This window comes from Nannospalax galili, unplaced genomic scaffold, assembly GCF_000622305.1.
Source record: "Nannospalax galili isolate Female #2095 unplaced genomic scaffold, S.galili_v1.0 scaffold293, whole genome shotgun sequence".
Classification (NCBI taxonomy): domain Eukaryota; kingdom Metazoa; phylum Chordata; class Mammalia; order Rodentia; family Spalacidae; genus Nannospalax; species Nannospalax galili.
This window is the reverse complement of record NW_008337147.1, coordinates 7625974-7650378: the sequence shown is the minus strand read 5'-3', so window position 1 is coordinate 7650378 and position 24405 is coordinate 7625974. Positions and strand designations below refer to the sequence as shown.

The 24405-nt window shown below is 38.5% G+C and overlaps 1 protein-coding gene across 1 annotated transcript in view; it reads right to left on the bottom strand.

Annotated features, from left to right (window-relative positions):
* The window catches only part of Chmp2b (charged multivesicular body protein 2B), a 29729-nt gene extending 5756 nt beyond the window's left edge, over positions 1-23973 (bottom strand). Inside the window, exons 1-3 of the mRNA XM_008832228.3 lie at positions 23728-23973; positions 10665-10756; positions 2664-2858 (exon numbers count right to left, since the gene is read on the bottom strand). Coding sequence (XP_008830450.1) covers positions 2664-2858; positions 10665-10756; positions 23728-23761 — 321 coding nt within the window. The 5' untranslated portion in view covers positions 23762-23973. The remainder of the gene's footprint in view (positions 1-2663; positions 2859-10664; positions 10757-23727) is intronic.
* Between the last annotated feature and the right edge of the window lie 432 nt (positions 23974-24405).

Here is a 24405-nt window from a genome sequence, read left to right as displayed (position 1 = left end):
TTAGTGTATTTCATTAAAAGATACTGTTGTCTAGTATGGCCAAATTTTGCATACAAATTATTCATTACATATGTATGATTAATGCTATTGTTCTATATGTATTTATGGTTGTACTACAGAGCTTAGTGGCTATGCTAAAAGATACTATACATTGAAAGTATATTGTCTTCAAATAGGGAAACTGTTTTCTCAGACAGTATGTGCATGAGGTAGCCAAAAGAATCTCTTCAAGTAGGACACTACCCCTAAAGTTCTATACCTAACTCTCCAATGCCTTCCAACTGATCTAGTGTTAAAAGTCAAATTGAAAAATTTGTCTTGGAGACCTAACAATTGAAGTCTGTTCAACAAGATAGTCTCACCTGCCACCACTGCCCTGGTAGGCATGCTGACTTTTAATTTCCTTGAATGTGCATACTCTGTCCTGCTGCAGGACCATTGTACCTACTAGTCCCTCATGCCTGTTCCTCTCAAGTGCCTATACCCTCAACACTTCAGATTTCAATTTGTGTAGCTATGCTCATATGGAAGTAGGCCCCGACACCCCAGAGTAGAACAAGCACTGACATTAAATCCCACTCACTATGGATGAAAGTTTACATTTGCTAGTTTAAATTACTTTAATGGCAATTTACATTATTGTTCTAAATAATACTAATAATGAAGAGGATGATAGAGTAGTTTACATGTATAAAATCACACTGTAAGTAAGCCAAATGCTATTCTAATCAATTTGTATGTGTGGATAGTAAAGTTAAATGACCTTTAAAACACAAAAACATTATGTGTTAGTTACTTCCATTTCCCATCATTACAAACGAAAACTGAGACACAAAAGGGCTAAATAATTTGCCCAAGGTCACACTACCAAGTCAAATGAGATCTGAGCATGAGTAGAGCTTTCAAATTACTGTCCATGCTACATGTTACATAAGTTGCCTCTTAAGGAGACTGCTGGCTCCAAAGGTTAAGTCCTGGCTTAACCATTTCATCTGAACTACTTATAGTTCCAACCTTGGGTATCTGAACAAACATTTGCTGAGATAATATATTTTTAAGTTGTTATACGAGACTTCCAAGTCATACATGTCTACATGGCAAAACCACATTAGGCACCATTTCTGAGCCAATCTGTCACAGAAAACTGCAAGATAATCGCCCCCTCAGCACCAATAAGCAAAACTCATATTGAAACTTTTTAAAGAATATACTGAGTTACTATACTTTCTGTAACTCAAAAGATAGGTGCAATCTATTTTCTTCCTTTCTGTAGGCACAAAAATATACATAAGTGACCCTAATAATCTCTAGGCTGTGAACCTGCCAACTTACTAAAATTAATTGGGAATCTCAAACCAATAGTTGCAGTACTTTAGCACTCACTGGTGACATATTTGAGTCACTCACATTCATGCTTTGGACAGGGCAAGGTGCTGCCTGCTCCTTTCCACTTTCGTATTATAAGTAGCATCCTTTTGGCAGTTTACTGAGTACTACATTTTCTCATTTGGGTGCTTCTTATTGGTAATGGGGTTGTTTAAATGCTTTCATGCCTAACACCAATGTGCTTGCTAAGTAGAAGAAGGCCGCAGCAGGCCTCATGGAGGAAGAACATTTTAGAGATGCTTCATCCCCACATCCCCACATTTTTGAAGCAACACTGGAGAGTATTAAGAAGAAGTTTTAATGAAGATTGAGCACAAGTATGAAGAGATAGGGAGCAGGACATGCAAAAGGTCAGGAGTACAATTCCTAGAGAAGACACAGGCTTCTCAAAAAGCTAGCCCTCAGCTCAATGTTAACCAGAAATACATACTGAATTTGGTAATTCAAATTTAAAAACTGATGAATGGAAATGTTGTGAACAATGACTCAGTATCTGCTATACCCTTGCTCCTGACTACACAGACCATCACCAATGTGAATAACAAGAATCTATGGCCTATGTCAGTTGTCAAGACCTAGGTCTTCTATGAAGTGTTCTAGATCACCTTATCCAGAGACTTGAGCAGAACAACAATGCTAAACACACACTGGTGTGTAACAGCTTCATATTCAGATATATCTTAACTTCCCCCCTTTAAAATATAAACTCTAAGAAAGTAGTAGTATATTTGCCTTATACTTCTGAATTACATACAGAATATAATATACATCAATAGCTCACTATTTATTAAATTATTGAAATGCTCAGAGCCCTTTAAAATCAACAGTTAAAACAGTGATTGTATATATGTATATAAAACACAAGTCCATGAAACCTGTTGACCAATAAATTCTATTGACAATATTCATGTATAATTCTGAACATTTACAAAAGTAAATCCAAAGAAAATTATTACTCAAACATAGTCAGAAATAATAATGAAAAAAGAAACTTGCAAATTTTCTAACAATTTATGGAAAAAAACAAATACTATTTTAAGTCAACTCATATAAACTTTAAAGCTACATGTGATCTTTGGAAAATATGAATGTCCCTACTTTATAACACATCAATAAATATTCTAAAAGTAATTACCTATGATTATAACTTATTTTATTGATAATTAAGATTTTTATAGTATGCATGTACTAAAAAATGCTTTAAACTCTGATCTGAACATCAATATTTAAATATCCTAGGTAAACCTACAAATCTATACACAAGGGTTCCCAATTACCTTTGCTGTAGTAGACATTGCTCCGGCCATCTTCATCTGGGAATTCATAACCTTTGTTTGTGTGGACATAGAAGTGACTTTTGAGCTTACAGCAAAAGTTCTCGTCTTCTGTTTCCGTAGATGTACAAGCTGTTTAGCTAAAACTCTGCAAGCTTCCTTATTACCAATCTTAGCCATCTTCTTAATTTCTAATTCCTAAGAGTGGAGAAAAGGTAAGGGGACTAAAAATCAAGGGGAAGTCTCAATGATTATTTTAGAAGAGCGTATCTAATGGGCATAATACGCTTTTTCTCTCTAAGAGAAAAAGTCATAGGGACAAAGTCATAGGGACAAAGCAGTTTGAGGAGCTGGTCCACATGCTCAGATGGGAAGAACCACCACCTTTGTCCATGAACACAGAGCAAGTCTACAAAATGGTACATGCTTACATCCCAGAAGAAACATAAAAAGAAAATCCAAAAACAAGCAGGTAAAACAGTCAGTAGAACAAAGAAAATCAAGACTGGGGTGATTAATTTAAAGTTAATAAACAGATAAATTGGTTCATTGTATACAGCAATTAAAAAGCAAACTGTTGGAGTGTATAAAAAAGCAAGTCTAACTATGCTGTCTAAGAAACCTATTTTATATACAAGAGCAAAGTTGTGTTTAAAATGGAAAAATATCGGTCACATAAATATTTATCAAAATCTGCAAATCTGAAGTGACTATACTATCAGATCAAATAAATATATGAACAAGAGACAACACTAGAAATAGAAAGGATCATTTCATAATAATAAAGGGTCAACTACACAAATCTATCAGGATAATCCTAAACACAGATTTGTATACATATATGTGTAATTAAGTGCTTATATATATAATATTATATACATGGTACAAAAGATAGGATTATAAGGAGAAATTGTAAAGTATACAATTAGTCTGAGAAGCATCAATTCCTGTCTGAAATAGGCTCTTGTGCCTATTTCTTACTAATACAGTGGTTTCCTCTTTGCTATGGTGAAGATAAGTTTCAAGATCTCAATAACACTGAAAACTGCCAGAAAAAGCCAAACCCTTAATGTAATAGTTTATTCCTATACATACACACCTATGACAAACTTTTGCGTTTCACTTTAAGGAAAGGACTCTGTGGCTTCCATTCAGTACATCTGGATTCTCTGTATCACTGCTCTCACAGTTTGGGCCCATTATTAAAACAAGGTAAGGGTTACCTAAGCCTTGCAGCAATTGATCTAGAAACCCATCAGGCTCCTAAGAGAGTAACAGGGGGCAGTGCATACATACAGTGCAGAACACTAGACAAGAAGATTCAGTTCTTGGATGGGATGGAGGTGGATGGCATGAGAGTTCAAGTGACTCAAAATTGTACAATTTTAACTTATAAAGTATTTCTTTATGAACCTTTTCCTTTGCTATTTTTAGACCAGAGCTGACTATGGTCTGACAATGGCAATGGAAATCATGAAAGTGGAACTGTAAATAAGGGGTATTACAGAGATAAAGCATCCATAATGACACAGAAAACTTAACCAATACTATCTGCAAGTTAACTGACAATTATAAGAAGTTTTATTATTATCAACAATAGAATATAAATTTTTTACAAATATATACTAAACTGCCAAAATATTACATATTCTGCATTAAAAACAGTGTTTAATAAATATAAGAGGACTTAAGTTATTCAGAGTACATTCTCTAATTGTAGTGAAACTAAACTAGAAATCAACAGTTAAGATACAGAAATTAAAAAAATTTAAACAAAATTTTTAAAAAAGGTTATGAATAAGTTCTTGACTTAAAAAAGAAATAAGTTAATAATTTGAACTTAATAAAATAAAATGCAATTTTATCTTTATCTTATCTTTTTTTTAGTCAAAAATTGCAGCTGAAATTAAAAAACTTCTTAGGAAATTTTTATCATTAAAGTTCATATTTGGAAAAAACACTGAATACTTCCTAAACTTCAATATAATGTAGAAAAAAAGAAACATAAATTCAAATTAAAAAAAAGAAAGAAAGAAGAAAATTTTATGAGAAAGTAACTGTAAAGTAGGAAAGACCAACCAATACAGAAAAATCAGTGACAGCAAACGTTGTTTGATTGTTGTTATTGCTTTTAACAAGAGACCAATCAAACTGACGCACCACTCAGACAAGAAAAGGAAAAAACCAAGTCAGAAACATGAATTATAACCATTGAGGATGCAAATGAGGACCTCATACCATATCTTCAAATGTTAAAAGGTAATGAGGGAATATATGTGCAACATGTCATTGCATTTGCAAATTTACTAAAAACTGACTTGATATATTAAAACAACACAGTTCATTCATTATGACAGATTATCTAATCCTTTACCTATTTATAAAGAGAAAGAATTTGTAGTTTACATATCTATCCAGTAAGAAATTTCCTTTACAGTTGACTTTTCTGATAGATTATGCCTTACTTCCACACACACACACACACACATTCCCAAGACTGTAAAGATGATTTACAGACTTGTCCTACGAGGTCAGCATTATTTCTAAACATCCAAATCAGATAAACTAGTATCATTCCTTTTTTTATATCTCATTTATTATTTTTATTTTTAGTGTATGACTGTATGGCCTGCACGTATGTAAGTGTACCTGTGTTGTGCAATGTGAGTGGAGGTCAGAAGGGGGCATTGGACACCCTGGAAATGGAGTTATAGATGGTTGTTAGTCACCATGTGGATAGTGGGAATCGAACCTGGGTCCTCTGCAATAGCAAAATGATTGTTAGTGGCATAGGGACATGGGTTCATGAGAACACACACACACACACACACACACACACACACACACACACACACATTCCCAAGACTGTAAAGATGATTTACAGACTTGTCCTACGAGGTCAGCATTATTTCTAAACATCCAAATCAGATAAACTAGTATCATTCCTTTTTTTATATCTCATTTATTATTTTTATTTTTAGTGTATGACTGTATGGCCTGCACGTATGTAAGTGTACCTGTGTTGTGCAATGTGAGTGGAGGTCAGAAGGGGGCATTGGACACCCTGGAAATGGAGTTATAGATGGTTGTTAGTCACCATGTGGATAGTGGGAATCGAACCTGGGTCCTCTGCAATAGCAGTCAGTACTCTTAACTGCTGAGCATCTTTCCAGTTCTTGCACCCACTAAATTAGTATCATTTCTAAGAACATGGTTGCAATACTTTTTTTTTAAAGATATGTCTCATTTTTTAATTTTTTAAAATGAATTTATTTCTTTTTACTTTGTATGTATGAGAGTTTTGGCTGCACGAATACAAGTGCACCATGTACAAAATGCCTGTAGAGACCAGAAGAGGGCATCAGATCCCCAGAACTAGTGTTATGGATGGTTGTTAGCTGCCATATGGGTGCTGAACTGAACCTGGGTCCTCTGTGAGACCCTCTCTGTGAGAGCCCTTGGTGCTCATAACCACCGAGCCATTTCTCCAGTCCTATCTTTACTTTTAACTATGTGTATGTGTGGGGGGTGTGCCTTTGTACACAAGAGCAGGGTCTTCAGATGCCAGAAGGGGACAATGGATCCCCTGGAGCTGGAGATACTGCAGTGGCTGTGAACTGCCTGTAGGTGCTTGGAAATGTACATGGTTCCTCTGGAAGAACAGTAAGTGCTCTTAACTGCTGAGCCTTCTCTCCAGCCCCAGTTGCAATATGCTTAACAAAATTTCAGCAAATTTAAATTATATTAAAAGTTGCCTGTTTACCAAGTAGAGTTACATTCCAGGAGCAAACGTTTGTTTTGTTTTGGGAATCAACCAATGTGTGATGATTAATCCTGGGTGGCAACTTGACTGGATCTGGGATTAACTGAGAGAGACCTTCTTGATAGGATCTTCTGAAGCTGGAAGACCCTCCCTAAATGTGGGTGTCACCTTCTGATGGCAGCCCATATAAAAGGCCATGGCAGAAGGGAGCTCTTGCTTTTTGCCACTTGCCTTCTCTCTCATTGGTGAGTTCATCTTGCTGTTGTACACTGAAGACTAGCAGCAGATCTCTGGGATTTCATCAGGCCTTCATCACCAGATTGGGACTACTGAGTCACCCAGCCTTGTGGACTGAGCGACTACAGATTCTCAGCCTCTCCAGTGTGGTGCAGCCATTGTTGGACTACTCAGACTCTATCCTGTAAGCTAATCTAATAAATCCGTGTGTGTGTGTGTGTGTGTGTGTGTGTGTGTGTGTGTGTGTATGTATGTATGTATATTCATTCTACTGGTGCTGTTTCTTCAGTGAACCTTCACTAATATACAATGTGAACAGACTTAGAGAGAAAAACTACACAACTGTTTCAACAGTGAAAAAAAAATCATTCCTTATTTAAAAACAAAACAACAACAACAACAAAAAACAAAAACAACTCTCAGCAAATTAGGAAAATCATTAACCTGGAAAAAGGGCATCAACAACAGCCTATGATTACACTATACTTAATTATAAAGACTGAATATTTACTTCCTAAGTTCAATCAAAAAGTAAGAATGTCTATGCCACTTCTGTTTTAGCACTGTACTTTAAATTCTATCTACTGTGAAAATGTAAGGGGGGAAATATTTTTTAAAGGTTCCTACTATCATTCTGCTATGTGGGACATACCACCAAACTGCCCTCTAAATTCATACCTCTATACCCAGAGATTCCTGCAGCTCTCAGGCCTCATCAGTGAAGTTTTGTAGAAACTCTTAAGTGGCTGATATGCAGAGAATTACTGTCAATGGAACACTCAGCCACAAATGGGATATTTATATCATAGCAACCCCTATGTCAGGAACCATCTCAGAAGAGAGTGTGGAAAGATTCTAAGATCAGAGGTCAGGAAGCATCTGAGTGAAAAAGTGTCTTCTGAACACAACAGGATCACTTCACTCCTGAACTCACAGTGGCTACGGATGCCAGCACAAGATCAGGCTAAGCATTCTAGCATAGAGCCAGAAGGGGTTCAGGAGCCTCTACCCCCTACTGAGGAGCTACAGACAGTTGTTAGCTTTTAGGGGAGGGAGAGTAAATTTTCTTTACTTGTGGCCACTGCAGGTTGACCTCACTCCCGTGGATGGCCCCAGACCCACGAGTATGTGGGCAGCACAAATTGGACATGGTAGATTATTGAAAAAATAAGACATGAAGTTGGGGATGGGGTCTTGGAGGAGTTAAGAAGAGGAGGAGGGAGAATATGACCAAACTACATTGTAAGAAATTCTCAGAGTCAATAAAAAGATTATATTAAGAAAGTTTCTGAGGCAGGAAAGGAAGATGTCAAGCCTTCCTAATCCATGATTGCATGATCCTTTTTTGTAGATATTTCAGGGAATGGGGACTGGAGAGTTGGCTCAGTGGTTAAGAGCATTGACTGCTCTTACAGAGGACTTGGGTTCAATTCCCAGTACCCACATGGTGGCTAACAACCGACTCTAGCTCCAGTTCCAGGGGAACCTGACGCCCTCTTCTGACCTCTGTGGTCACTGTATGACAGGGGTACACTTTTATACATGCAGGAAATACACTCATACACATAAGAAATGAAAATAAATAAAATATTTTTAAATGTTTTATACAAAGAAATTTCAGGGAATCTACTAAAAGGCCTCATGAATAAATGAGTTTATAGGATTCAAGAATAAATGAAGCTTATAGGATTCAAGATGTACATACATAACATAGTGTGTCTCTAGGTCTATCATCCCCTCACAAATCAGAAGTTGATTTTTTTTTAATTATAGCATCAAAGAAAATACAAGTCCTACAGATTTACAAGGACAATGCAGTGATAAGAATATCTAAATATGTGGAAATACATGAAAATATACACGTACAGTAAGATTTGTTACAATGTTAATTTGTCCCAATGGGTCATACATTTAATATGACTGTATCAAAATACAATAATTTTTGTAGAAGTTGAGGGGTTTATTATAAAGGTCATATATAAAAGCAAAGTGCCTGAAGCAGCTTAAATGATCATGAAAGAGGTGCAAAGATTGTATAACTCTAAGACCTACCATCAAGCAATAGCAATAAAGACAGCAAGACTGAAAGCTCAAGGGCATTCCTATCAATACAACAGTCAGGGGTCCAGAAAGATGCTCACTTACTTAGAATGCTGATTTTCTACAAAGATGGCCTGGGAAAGGTGCTAGCAACAAATTATGAATTCCATATGCAGAAAGCAAATGTCTATCTAACACCATGGTGAAACACGTAGTTCACAGCTTGAAATGTAAGCATACATAGATCTATTATTTTTAAATGTTCTAAGAGAAAGCACTAGTGAAGTTTCCTAGGCAAAGATTTCTTAACACATCAAAGGTAGTAGCCAAAGAAGAAAATTAAAATAAATTTATCTTCATTAAAAATATAAATAAACAAAAACTTCTATTTATCAAGACATTTAGGAAAACTGAAGACAAGCTCAAGGGCTTGTAGAGACTATTTGCAAACTATAACACAAAACATTTATATCTGCAACATAAAGAATGACTATAATTAAATATTTTGATGAGAAGCTGGAGAGATGGCTCAGTGGTTAAGAAAGCTTATTGCTTATACATAGGACCTGAGTTTAGTTCTTAGCACCCGCATTTGGAAAGCACAGAACTGACTATAACTTCAGGTCCAAGGGAATTCAATACCCTTTCTGGCCTCTGCAGGAATTAACACACATACATATAAAATAAAAATAAATAAATAAAAATTAATTTTATGGAAGAGCATGGCTAAAATTAGACACTTTGGCAAAGAATTATATGCAAATCGAAATTAGTGTCATTAAACTAGATGCTCAACATCACTAATAATTAGGGGAATGCAACTGAAAATCACAATCTACTAACCCCCCACCAGAATGGCTGAAATTAAAGACTGTGTACTCCAACTATGTGGAACAGCTGCAATTCTCACCCAATGCCAGAGAAAACATTACAGTCACTCTGCAAACTGTTTAGTACTTTCTCATATAAGGTTAAACATGTATCTCACTTCTAGGAATTGACTAAAAGAAATAAAAATGTACAAAAAATTCATTTGAATGCATATAGCAACTTTACATAAAAAACAAAAACCTGGAAACAACTCAATTATCCACTGTGTAGGAAACAGATAAAGAAATGAGGAAACAACCACAAACTGAAAGAACACTCAGTGAAAAGGATTTAAGCCAGACATGTGAACAGCAATTAACATCAAATAACCGTGCTAAAAGAGCTGAAAGAAGCCAGTATAAAAAGAGTTAAAACTAATCTATAGGGACATCAGATGTATTTGCCTCCTTGGGGAAAGGGACCACTGAGGGGTGGGATAGGAGGGATTTCAAAGGCTAAGAAGCTTTAGGGGGAATGATAGTCGTATTTATTAGCTTAACAAGAATAATGATTTCAGAGATATATAGTTAGGTGAAAACATCAAATGTACACTCTAAAGATGTACAATTTGTTGCATGTTTCACACATCCGAGGATAGCTGCTTTTCAACAGATTTGAGATAACATACACTTAAAAATATAGCATAAAGAATATATTTAAATAAGCCATATCAATCTAACTGAAAATTTTTGTCACAGACACAATCATCTTTAAAAGAACAGGGAAGACACCTAGGAATTAATTAATGCATCTTCATAAACCTCTTTTGCTTTCTTTGGACCGTCTTTACTTTTACTGTCAATTAAGAAGGTAAATTCTGTGTACTGAGGACTACTCAGTCCTAGATATTCATGATATTCAAAAACCGAGGAATAATTTGATTCTGTATTAGCAGAAGACAAAAAAGTTCCAATAAAAGTCAACAAATGATACAATAAAAACAGGATGAAAATGCAAGGAAACACTAAATGCTTTTTCTTACTCAAGTAAATCACTTACCCCCTGCTAAGTGCCTTCTTTCTAGTTAGCTAATTATTCCAACACTAAATTCCAAATTTGTCTGAAGTTATACTGAAATGTAATGTTCTGCTTACCAGCTGTTTTTCTTGTTTCTCCAGCGCTGCTCGATCTCTGATTATAGCCCTCTGTGTGCCTCGTAACTCTCGATTCTGTTCCTTTATTACATCTAGGAGAACCACAAAAGAAATCTAAATTTATGGCTGTAACATTTCTTCAATACCACTTAAAATACCGGACTAAGAGACAGTGATAGAAAAAGAAGCTTTGAGCTATTACACATTAAACTTTTTCTTTCAATTTAATATATGAGAAAAATCAATCAATATTAAAACATAGATTATAACCATTGATTAGACATTGATTAGAGGACAACTTTGCACAAATATGCAATTGTTTTGATGTTTAAACCCAAGTATAAATTACATACAAATAGAAATTTTCCTTAGAGAACTAATTAGTTCACAATTTGACATGGCACATGCATTACACACACACACACACACACACACACACACGCACATGCATGCACGCATACCCCTCATCTCTCCTTAGTCCAGCACTGAATGGATTTCAGGAAGGAAGACATGTCAGATGTATTACTGAATCTGGTTTTCTTTTGTGTTGTAAATCATGCCAGAATAAATGACAGCTCTTCAATGAAGCAGATGCAAACTTTAATGATAACTTGAAGAATGGAAGAGAATACTCTCAAGCTGTACATATGGCAGGGGGCTGACACCCAGAATTTCTAAGAAACTCCAAAGACTCAGTAACAAAAATAAATAAATATAACACATAGGCCATAGACCTAAATAGATGTTTCTTGAAAGAATGCATGCAAATGGTCAATAAACAAGTGAAAAAATTTTCAACATCATTATGAGGGAAATGTAAATTTACAAGAGAAGTATATTTAACCTCACATCTACTCACATAGTGAGAATGACTACGAACAACAAATTCACTGGCCAGTAAGTATTCGGGAAAAAAGGGAACCCTTAACAGTGCTGAGGGCAATGTCAATTAGCAGAGCCATTATGGAAAACAGTATTCAAGTCCAACAAAAATTAAAAGTTGAACTACCAAATGATCTAACAGTTCCACTTCTGGGTAAATACACAAAGGAAATGAAGTCAGTATGTCAGAGAGACTTCTGCACTCTCCTGTTTAATACAACACCATTCACAAAACTCAAGAAATGGAAGTGACCTAAGAGTCCATGAATAGATGAACGTAAAGAAAATATGGTACCTATATCCAACAGAATACTATTTATCCATATAAAATAAAATCTTGTGACAATCTATATGGAACTAGAGGTCCTTTGGAACTAAAGGTCATTGGGTAAAATGAGATGTCTATAGAAAGACAAGTACTGGGGCTGGAGAGATGGCTCAGTAGTTAAGAGCACTGGCTGCTACTGCAGAGGACCCAGGTTCAGTTCCCAGAACCCACATGGCAGCTATAACGTCCATAACACTAGTTCCAGGGAATCTGACACCCTCCTCTGACCTCCACAGGATTACACAACATGGGTGCACTTACATACACACAGGCAAAACATTCAGAAACATAATTTAAATAAATAATTTTAAATAAAGACAAGCACTGCATGATCTCGGTACTACGTAGAAACTGAGACACAACACGATGATCACTGAGGCTGGAGCATTTAGGAAGGCTTGAGACCGGAAAGCTTGATCACTGGGCACTGCTTTGGCTTGAGTGGAAACCACACCCAAGGCTCATGCTTAGAACACGTGGTCTCCAGAAAATGGCAGTTTTAGAAGGTTGTGGAACCTTTAAGACGTGGGGTCCTCGGTACTACGTAGAAACTGAGACACAACACGATGATCACTGAGGCTGGAGCATTTAGGAAGGCTTGAGACCGGAAAGCTTGATCACTGGGCACTGCTTTGGCTTGAGTGGAAACCACACCCAAGGCTCATGCTTAGAACACGTGGTCTCCAGAAAATGGCAGTTTTAGAAGGTTGTGGAACCTTTAAGACGTGGGGTCTGGTTAGAGGAAGCAGAATGCTGGGGGGGGGGGTGTCTTTCAGTTCTGGTCTGAGCTTTCTGCTTCCTGACCACCAAAGAGAAGTAACCCATCACTTCACAGTCCTGCTCTCCCCACTGCAAGTGCTCTCTCCACCATGCCTTCCATGCCACTCAAACCATGAGCCCAAAGAAATCCTTCCTCTCTTGAGTTGGTTCTTTCAGGTATTTTATCGCAGTAATGAGAAAAATTGATAATATAGATGCTAAATTACAGCTAGATGGGAACAAGAAGTTCTGGTGTGCTACTGTAGTGTAGTGTAGATAGTAACAATGTACTGGGCATTTCAAGAAGCTAGTGTTTGAAAGGTTTCTCCACAAATGATCCAGTTGAGGAAACATATTTAATGAAATTTAAATATTATACAGTGCACACGTGTATCAAAATGTCAATGGTACCCTGCTTATGAGGTACAATTTTTATTTGTTCATGTATCAATTCAGAATGAAGAGGAATTGTAAGAAGAAATCAAACTGATAGCTAAAGAATAGGGATTCCAAAAAGCCCAAAAGTTTGATTTGAGTTCAACCCCACCCCTAGATCACAGGGTGAGAGATTCTGTAAAGTGGATTGTGAAACTCATCAGGGAAGAAAGTCAGCACTTCTCAACTGATGGACATACTGTTGGACTCCCAGAATGGTGGTATACCCAGAGAGGGCATGGAAATTCTATGCCTCTATTCCACCTAAGAATCTCTTTGGGTCCCTGTCCCCCTGTGATATTCTTCATGATAAAACAATCATAGTAAATAAAGCACTTCCCTGCGTTTTGAAAGTTGTCTTTGCCAATTAACAACCTTGAAGGACAAGATCAGAAAGAAGTGATAATCTGTGATATGTGAATGGCATCTAAAGTGGGGCTGTCTCTGGAGGAGTCCTTACACTATGGGGGGATATGCTCCAATGCTAGATAATCAGTGTCCAAAATAAAATGGAAACTTGGGTATTCAGTAGATGTCTAAGTATCAGAGGGTCCAGGATACCTAAGGTCATCTTTATTGAAAAAAGAAAAAAGAATTGTGACAAAACCAAACAGAATTTAATATAAATAATTTAATTTTCTTTAATTTTATGTAACTATGCATACATTAACTGACACTGTATATTATAAAAGGAAAAATAAAGAAAATTAACTACTACATATTCCACAGTCTCATAGTTGTTAATAGACCTATTAATATTTAAACAGTTCTGAGCTATAAACTCAGAGCATCTAATGTTACATACTAAAGCATAATCATAACACTTTAAAACATATTATGGTAGGAAAAGACAGTAAAATGACTTTTCATATGCGACAATAGCAAGAGTCTATAAAACAAACAAATTACTACTCAATTTTCCTTGAGCAACCCATATGTTAAGCCCACATTTAATGATTTGGTCTTCGAGATAATTTAGAATGAACAACATGAAAAGGGTGAGATACTTTTAATATTTTTATGCACAACTTTATTTTCCACTTGGTTTACTCCTTAGCAGGTCTGATTTCATATATAAGCTCTTTAAGAGACAGAATACATCTGGTAAGGAAAAAAAAAAAAGACACTGGGAAGTCTTTAATTTAATTTCAAGAGTAGACAATAGAGAAATAGAAAGGTAGAATAGGTAAAGCAACAAAAACTAAAGATTGTTTCATATTCGTGAATGTATGTTAAAATCGCGCGTGCTGTATACACGCTTATATATAGAAACAAGAAGCTGTCAACTTTTGGTTTTCTTCCTCAGGAGGATCCACCTTGTGTTCTGAGCAGGGTCTCTCACTGGCCTAGGGCTCCCTGAAGCAGCTAGGCAGGCTGGTCAGCAAGTCCCAGGAATCTGCCTGCCTGTTCTCTGCCTCCCCAGCACTGGGATTACAAACACTGCCACCACATCTGGCATCTTCAGGTGGGTTCTGGGGTATCAAACTTAGGTCTCCGTGCTTATAGGGCAAGTACTTTGCCAACAAAACTATTCCCCAGCCCAATGTGTTAAACTCTGAACTATTATCATTAACCTCCTGGCAGCATGTGTCCTGCTTGAAGACCCAACCACATCAAATGCACAATTACTTCTTACTAAAAATTTTATGTGTATGAATGTTTTGCCTGCATGTATGTAAGTATACCTATACTTGCATGCCATGGATGCCAGAAGAGGGAGTGGGAGTTGCAAATAGTTGTTAGCTGCCATATGGGTGCTGGGGACCAAACCTGGGTCCTCTGCAAGAGCAGTCAGAGCTCTTAACCACTGAGTCATCTCTTTAGCCCTCACCTCCCCCCAGTTACTTCTTATGGACAGTCCTATAGCTACATGTTCCCCAATACACACTATGCAATGCAGGATCCATGTAAACAGCCATGCTTTCCTTCCTTAGAATTTTCAGTTTAAAATACTCTGTTTTTCTTTTTTCCTTTTTAAAAAATATTTTATTATTTTTATTTTATGTGTTATGAGTATATTGACCACATGCAATACACCCGTGTCATCCAAGATTGCAGAGGCCAGAAATGGGCATCCGATCCCCTGGAACTGGAGTTACGGACAGTTGTTAGCTGCCATGTGGGTGCTGGGAATCGAATCCGGGTCTTCTGCAAGAATAGCCAGTGTTCTTAACCATGGAGCCATCTCTCCAGTCCCAAGTTTAAAATTCTCTTAGGCCCAGTGGACAGTTTTCCAACTGCTATCCAGCCTTGCTATGGGAAGCTATAGGACCGTTTCTCAGGATTTGGTCCGATACCTGTGAAAATTCAGTAAGCCCTTTGATTTCAGAAATTCCTCAGTCTCAAGCAAGAGTTTTGGTCTCACAATATACATGTATTTGCTGATTTGTCTTTATTGCCATTATACTATACTATCTCAATATATTATACCTAATAGTGATCTAATGGGATACACACACACACACACACACACACACACACACATTCTGATACATAAAGGGATCTGGCATATTTAATTTATCCCTTTAACTATAATAAAATGTACTGGCTATCAGGAAAGAAGACTGATAATTTGCCATTAGTAAAACCTGAACTGTGACAGGTATCATTCTACAAACATGGATCATTGAAATAATTAGCTATCCCTTATAATTTTCTGCTTGTAACTGTGGCTGCTCCCTTGTGAGCTGACCCCAACAAGGTTATATATACCCGCCCCTCCCTTGCTAGTTGTTGCTCCTCAAGCTAGTCTTTGCACATACTGCATCCCAACTTTTCCCTGGCATTCTAATTTCTGAGGGAAAGCCACACCTACATGGTTAAGATATTAAATAATCTCTTTACATCTATAGAAACCATAATGTCTGAGACCTTAAGAGATTATCAGAATGCATTACCCCTCCTTGTGCTTTAATCCTGTGTATCAGCTAAGGGCTTAATCAGCAGAAGGCAGTATGTCTGTTTAAATGAAATATAGAACCTAGCTCCTCCAGAAGGTTGACTGCCATATTTCTGTTACACATTAGTAAATGGAAAATGGGACAGGTGCACATTCTATATGAAGAACCCACTCAGCATGTAGCCTTCCTGCCAATGGTCTCATTTCACCCCTTCTCCCTCCTCTAAACTCTTTTCAGAGTCTCAAGTTCCCCAAGACTGAATTTTGAGGACTTTCAGAGCTTCCATTGTCTCAGAGTCAACTGAAGCAATATGATTCCTTCCTGAATGTCCTAAGTATTGTCTCTTGAAAGGCAAAGCACCCAGACCAGGGTCCTGCAGCAGGCCTTTCCCTGCTTTCTACCCTAGTCAAGACAATGAGAGAAATAAGCACAGTGCTGCCCTGACATATAAGAGACACTTCCTGTTCACTTTCCACTGCTTTCTCTAGGCAAAAGAGTGCCCTGGATTCTTATACATCATCACTTCAGCTACCAGGTAGGGCTGTTGTGAAGTACTTTCACAGTAACTGGCACCAGAAAACCTTCAAACTGTGAAAATGTCCAAAATGCATAAACTGATACAGCATGTTCCCTGCTATATTCATTCATTCATTCATTCATTCATCCATTCATTCAGAGGGGGAAAAGGTTTGAGTTCCACCTACGTCCTTCTCCAGGTCCATGCTCAGCATGACACTTAGAACTCACCTAGGCCAGCTCCATGCTGGGTGTATTTAAAGGCCTATCTAAACTCTTGCAGTCTCTTATAGGGAATGAAATACAGGTGTCCAGACCAGGGTCACAAGATCAAGGACTTAAATTTGGGGACTTTATAAGATATAGACTTAAGGGTCTTTTTATTGGATCCAAGTCAATTAGACTTACATGATTATAGAAAATTAAAAAAAAATCTAAATACATTTTTAAAAATAACAAGGATCTCTTGTGTGGTCCAGATTAGCTCAAAATCATTTTCTACTGAGAGTTGAGGCCAAGTCCTAACTTGAATTATAGCTTATTGCCCTGTACTCTGGTCATTTGCATATAATTTGCACATTTGCAGATAAAAACAAAAAGTGATGATCAACTATAAATAGGAATAGTCATTAATGTGTGACTAATACAGTTTGAAGCACCTTTCTTTGGGAGGAGGGAGAGAACTAGCCTGCAGAGTATTGCTGTCAGCATAGACCTTTAGCAAGAATCTCATACTCCCAGGATCCTACCTGCTCCCCTAGGAGGCCTCTGTGGCTATCAACTACCTGCTCCACCACACACCCTGATGTGATGTAATCAAAGGACATGAGGGACTTTTAAATCTGAAAAACTTATTTTATACTTTTAAGTGTATATCTTTGGGAAAAATAATTTTATTTCTGAATTTTATTGCTTACTAGTTAACTATCTGATTAACTATCACATGAGTTGAGATTGAAATTTAAAGTATTGACACATTTTGCTTTACTGGAGGAGTCTATCAGAGACTTCTGTAAACCATGCAGCTGGATCAGTGAGAAATGTGGCACTGTGATGGTCCAGCACTGTCCACACTCTAGGGATAACAATGGGCAGTGGTAAGTCAGTTTAGCTAAACTCATGAAAGAACAAGAATGGAAATGGGTCCTGGCTATATATGAATATCTTCTACAGAAAAAAGTAACAATGAAATAAACTCAAAATCAAAGGAATTTAAAATAAATAAGTAAAGACACACACCTTTAATTCTAGAAGAAGCAAAGGCAGAAGCAGGTGGGTTTTTGTGAGATCCAGGTAAGCCTGGTCTACACAGCAAGTTCCAGGCCAGCTGGGGCTACAGGGAGACCCTGTTTCAAAAAACCGAAAACCAACCAAACGAAAAAACATTATAGGTCTGTACTTAGATGGGTCTAAAACCAGACTGACTCAGAGGCAAAGGGAAATTACAGAATGAGAAGAATCAGAATCTCACATGCAAATCAAATTGGTTTCTCAGGCTTTAGAACTGGGGTAACAGAAACTCAGAACACATGGCAGCTTAATTAACTTCTAATACATGGCAAAGCAAAAGCAAAAGCAAAGGACTATGGGAAACAGGGCAGGAGGGGACTGTGTCAATGGCTTTACTCTGGTCAATGGAGATAAACAATTTAATAGGTTGGGGAGTGATCAATTAGGAGAATGGAGGGTGAACAGTATCCAAGTATATTACTGTATGTATGAAAATCCCATAATGAAACCCATCAGTTTATCAGTTTACCATTAACAAACTTTAATTTTTTTTTTTTTTAAGAAGTTAAGTTGGAGTTAAACAGCAGGACTTGCTTGGAAGGAAGAGGTGGAACACTAAGGCCAAAGTGGGAGAGTCAAGCCCTAGGTCTGTTCCTTTCCTGTCCAAACATTCCTGAGATTACCTCTAAACTTATACCAGGGCTCACGGTGGAGATACTTTGCAGGTACAGATCAGCAGGTTCTGTATTAGTTGGTAAATGCTATCATTTTAAGGTGGTGTGCTCTAAACTATAAATAAATGTAGAGACACTTTAATATGTGCTAACGACTCTCTGAAACCAATATGGAAGGCAGGAAAAACAGAATAATTCCATGTTGAAAGTGCAAAAGAATTTATTTTAGTTCCAGTGAAGGCACGTGAGAAAGCAGGTGTTAAACTACAACAACCTAAGTGATGGAGTACTTAACACAGTTCAGAGAGGCAGCAGAGAGGACTTCCTAGAGAAACAAATACTGGGGAATTCTAGGCACATGGAAACTAAGTGAAAACAAGTGAGGGTGCAAAGGACTGTGACATTCAGTATACTGATGAACAGGAGAACAGTACTGAAAGATAGTAAGACTCCAGAGACATGGCTAAAGAGAAAGGTAGCAGTGAGAACAGGAAGAAGCATGCACGCAAGTGTTACTAAAAGAGCTCACACTGGATCCTGTTGGATACCAGAGTCAACAAAGACTCTGAGCAGCAGCAGAGTCAGATTTGAGTTGCCCATATACCAATCATAAATCAACTATGTATATGAAGGAGATAAGGCCTGGGGAGCTGCAAGAAACAAAAGCAGAAAGTGGATGTGGTAAAGTGCCAGACACAGGATCTGAATAAGAGCAAGGAGCTGTGAACACACACAGGAATGTGCTATAAGTCTACAAGGCAAAGAGGGAGGATTTGATAATTAGTGACTTAGTAATCAACTGAAGGAGGAAGATAAAAATCAAGCACTAACAACAGTGGAAGAAGAAAGTCCTGTAAGGAGCTGATTTCAAAAGATAAAAAATTCTGTTAGTTGTTTCTGATTTGAATTGCTTTAGAAAAACACAATTTAAATTCAGCAAAGTATTGGATATATAAGTCTTAAAAAGGCATTGAGGGTTAGATGGATGGTTCAGCTCTTAAGAGCACTGGCTGCTCTTGCAGAGGACCTGGGTTCAGTTCCCAGCACCTATGTGGTGGCTAACAACCTTCCATAACTCCAGTTCCAGGGAATCTGATACCCTCTTCTGGCCTCTGCAGTCACCAGTACACATGTGTGTTACACTTACATACATGATGAAGGCAAAACATACACATAAAATATAAATAAATAAATAAATCTTTAAAAAGCACACATTTAGAGATGCAAATTTTGAGTATATTGGCATGTGAGTTATAACTAAAGGGTGAAAAACTAGGTAGAAATCAAGAGAGAACCAAGAAGAAAACATTCAAGAGGAAGGTTTAAAAAGAAAAGAAAAATCTGGGCTGGGAAGAGGGTTCAGTGGGTAAAGTGCTTGTCCTGCAAGGGTGAAGACCTGAGTTTGAACCCCCCAGAACCCACTTGAGGTCAGTTCAGTAGCCATGTTTGTAACCCCAGTGCTTATAGTGAGATGGGACGAAGAGACAGTCAACTCCCCGGAAGTTCACAGGCTACCTAGCCTGAGGCACACAGAGGCAAACAAGAGACGCTGTCTCCATCAAGTGAAAGGAAGACTGACAAAGGAGGTTCTTCTCTAACCTCTACATGTTCACCTCCACATACATGTGCATACACACACATACACAAACATGAATCATAGAAACACACAAAGAAAAAGAGAAACTCAAGAAGACAGAAGAGAAGTGATCAGAGGAATATGAGGAAAATTAAGTGTTGAGCCAAAGGAAGGAAATATGAGGAAGAAATGAGGAGGAAACAGAAATCACAAGACTCAGAGATGATCACTAGGAATGCCACAGAAGTGATGTAGCTGTCACTGATGATCTAAGCAACTGGTGGTGATGCTATTCCTTGCCACACAGGCTGCTGAGAACAGAGGAGGCATGCCTGAGAACTAATCTGGAGATCAGGCCTACCATTCCTTTCAAGAGGCTCACAAGAAAAGCAAAGACATTCTCATGAAATGCTAACGTACAGGGACCATAGAAAGCAGAGGTCATTTCCACTATGAAAATTAAAGTTTCACTGTTCCCTCTTTGGGTTTTTTAAGTTTTATTTTTAGGGGCTGGAGAGCTCTCAGTGGTTAAGAGTACTGGCTGCTTTTGCAGAGGACCCAGATTTTGTTCCCAGCACTCACATGGTAGGTAACAACCATCCTTAACTCCAGTTCTAGGGGATCTGATGCCCTCTTCTGACCTCCAAAGGCACTGCATGACACGAGTGCATTTACATAATGCAGGCAACACACTCATACACATAAAAAATAAAAATAAAAGATTTTAAAAGGTTTATTTTCATTATATTTTAATTATATGTATATGTGTGCATATGCTCATGTCCGTGTGTAGAAATGGGCAGATGCATGCAGGTACCCTCAGAATCCAGAAGACAGTATCAGATCCCCTGGAGTTGGGGTTATGGGCAGTTGTAAGATACCCTGTATGGGTGCTGGGAACTGAACTCAGGACCTCTGAAAGATCAGTACATTCATAACTACTGAGTCATCCCTTCAGCCCAGTATTTTCACTATTAGTTCTAAGACAACAGTCTATAGACAAAAGTAAATAAAGAATTCACAATTCCATGACATTAACAAGATTATCAAATTAAACTGTGTGTGCTATGTGATCACTATAACAAAAAAGCAATAATGATAATATTTAAAGGGCTGAGATTTTAGTTCTGCTTAGTTAACTTTATGATCATGAGTAAATTACTCAATCACTTGCCATAAATTCCCCCATCAATGAAATGGGGCAATAGCAGCTTTTCTCTGATTGACTTCATGCCTAGTAGAGTACTAGTTTAGAGTTTGACTTCAAATTTGTCTTTACTGATGATAACAGATAAAAATTACAGTACTTAATATGCTGTTAGCTGGGCACAGTTGGACACAATTATCATCCCAGCACCAGGGCAGCTGAGGCAGGAAAGTTATGAGGACAGACTGGATTACATATGACATCCGATCTCAAACAAAACAAAACAGAACTTCACTGCTTAGGTTTTTCTCAGTGCTAGAGAGCTGGGTCAGACCCAGGCCCTTATTCACCAGCACTCTATTTTAGAACTACAAATAGTTACTCAGTTATGACAGGTCCCAGTGGCATGCTGGTTAAACAGGTTTGTAATCATCTTCAATAAATAGGTCACTACTTGTCCACCCAGAAGAAAAAATTGTAGATTGAACAGATTATAGAATATACATGTCTAGCCAATACAAATCAGAAAAAGGGAGATCAAGTGTTCAATTGTAATTTTAAATAGGCAAGAATCCTCTTCAATGGCATTGAGATACACCTCTCATTAATTTCTGTAACAAAGTATGCATTGCCGAGACTTGTTCATCTTTGTGTCAAAAATGAATTAAACATAACTCGGAATAGCAATGTGGTGTAATGTTGTCTCCCTTTTTAATTTACATGTGCAGTAGTCTTTAATGATATAGTATATAATTCTTCCAGCCAATCCAGACATAAAAAGATTCAATTATTCCCCAGATCCATAAGCAGTTACACATTTCCCTTATATATCAGAATTTCATTACTGTTAGAAGAGATAAAAAGTCAGCATACAGTAAAAGATCTTCTGATCAATAATGTGCCCAAGAATGGAAATGCATAAAATACATTAAATTTCATAACACAGTGTCCCATTACTAAGAAGAGTGCTGTCACCTTTTAAACAAAACAAAAATCTTTCCCTTTAATTTAACAGGGGGTGCAAACATCAGTAAAGCTCCACAATAAAACAATGGAAATGCAGATCTATAATTAAGACATGAGCAAATGATCTGAATTAGTATGATAAGTTAATAAAATGTCAAGTCTGAAGCTTGGAAGTTGTAGTAAATATACATAGGGTCCAAATTTACATTCAGAAATGTCATATAGCACATTTCATAACAAAAGTCCTTTTTTAAAGCAAACAAGTCTATTCAGCAAAAACATTTTTCTTGTTATTAGGATTAAGTCAACTGCAAGTGAATGCACAGCAACACTCCCCCGCCCACACACACACTGCACATCCTCATTGTCTTTTGTCCCCTCTCCTCTAAACTTCAAGTGTAAGTCACTACGGTTGCCCAAAGCACCGGAAAGATTAAGCAGCATTCTCAGGAAATCACACATAAATCCCACTTCACATAATTGCAGTGTATCATATAGCAAGTTAGTAGCTGATAGTGAAAATGACATTTCTCAATTAAAAAAAAAAAAGTCAAAATACTGAAGAAAAAAAAAAAATTCAATCACTCCAAAGAAGCAAAACTGCTGTTTGATAAAACTAGAGGTAAAATGACACCTTGGGTTGAAATGAAGGGTGAAGGAGCAGGGGAGAGATGATGTCTTTGTTATTCTCCCCAAATAATTGTGCTGGCATTGGAACAGTGAGTACAAAGAACTGTCACCCCAACTCAGGGTTGAGCTCTGTGTTTGTACCATCCACAGTCTAGCTACCACTGCTCCTTTTGTGGTTGGGTTAGACCCTTACAAAGAGGTGATTATTGGGCTGAATCAACACCAACCTAGACTCAACATGTAAGGGAAAGCAATTTTTGAACTCAGTACCTGGAGGCATCCACATATATATATATATATGCATTTTAAACATTGCCTATAACACCATCAAACATGTATACTTCAGTATATTCATTTTTTCCTTCACGAAACGACATTGAGAAACATGTATGAAATAACTTCAAGTGTCTAAAATGTGAACGTCCGTGCAAATTACATTACCTTTCACCTGAGTAAGGGAAAAATAAACCATAAAAGGAGAAAACTACATTATGAAAACTAAACCCAGGCCTTCCCTTGGACTCACTTTTCTACTGGGGGCTCCTAGCTGTAGTGCTAGGTGTTCCTATGGAAAGCCAGCCTAGACCCAAGTTCGTTTTCTAACTGGGTCCCTGCTTCCTCGTGCCTCCTCCCCCTGTACACCCAGGCTTCCTGTTGCGAAGCCTGGAAGAAATACATCTCCAAACTGAAGGAGCAACAAACCAAGCAGGAAAAAAGAAATCCATCAAATCTCCAAGTCTAATGACACCCAAGGGCCAGCCGAGTCCTTCCTCCTCAGAATGCTAAGAAACCCAAACCAAAAATCAAATCACAACTAAAAAACGATGGTGGGGGACTGGTGCTGGAAGGACCAGGGCAGGCTTCCCAGGTGAGGATGCAGGGGGCGGGTCGCAGCCCCGGAGGGCGGGTCCCAGCGCGGGGCTGAAGCACGCAGCTCTCACCTGTGGGCTGGTGTTCCCCCAGGGACAGCCGAGCCAGCCCGGGGTCGAAGAGCCCCCAGAGGCCCCCGAGAAAACTCACCGTCCACTGTCTTCTTCTTAAAGAGGGACGCCATGGTTAGCGAGCGCGCTGGGGCGGCCCGGCTCGGCCCGGTCCGGCCCGACTGGGAAAGGACGGGCAGGAACCGACAAGCCCTAGGGCGGCTTGACGCGGCGGGCCGGGAGGCGAGAGGGACAGAACAGGGTCTCCCAGCACCACCCGCCGAAGGCACGGCACCACTAGGCTCCCGCAGTCGCGTAGCTGGGCGCTCAGGTGACCGGGAACTAAGACACTTTTTGGAGAAGTCACTTCAAGGCGGCGCCTGCGCATTCTCTGCGCACGCCTGCGCATTGCGCTTCTGAAGCCGCAGCGCTGCCCTCACATCAATGGCTGCCCGCTCTTCCTGGCTAAGTCACGGCCCAAGGAGACTGAGGCTGGCTGGGCAAGGGCCACGGAAGTGCGCCAGACGCGGGGCGTTCGGGTCGGTGCTCACCTCCGACACGTAGCCCTGCCGAGCGCTGACCTCATCGCCCCGGGGAGCTGGAATTAGGATTCCCAGGAAACGTGTGGGAACTTCAGAAACGCCTGGACGCTCTGAGTGCATCTGCGACTGACTGCGGTCAGTAGGACTTTCCCATGCGGATCAGTGCAGGGGCCCTTGCCAGTGCTCAGACTGCTCTGCGGTGGTTGCTCGGTCTGGAGCGCAAGCCTTGACCACCA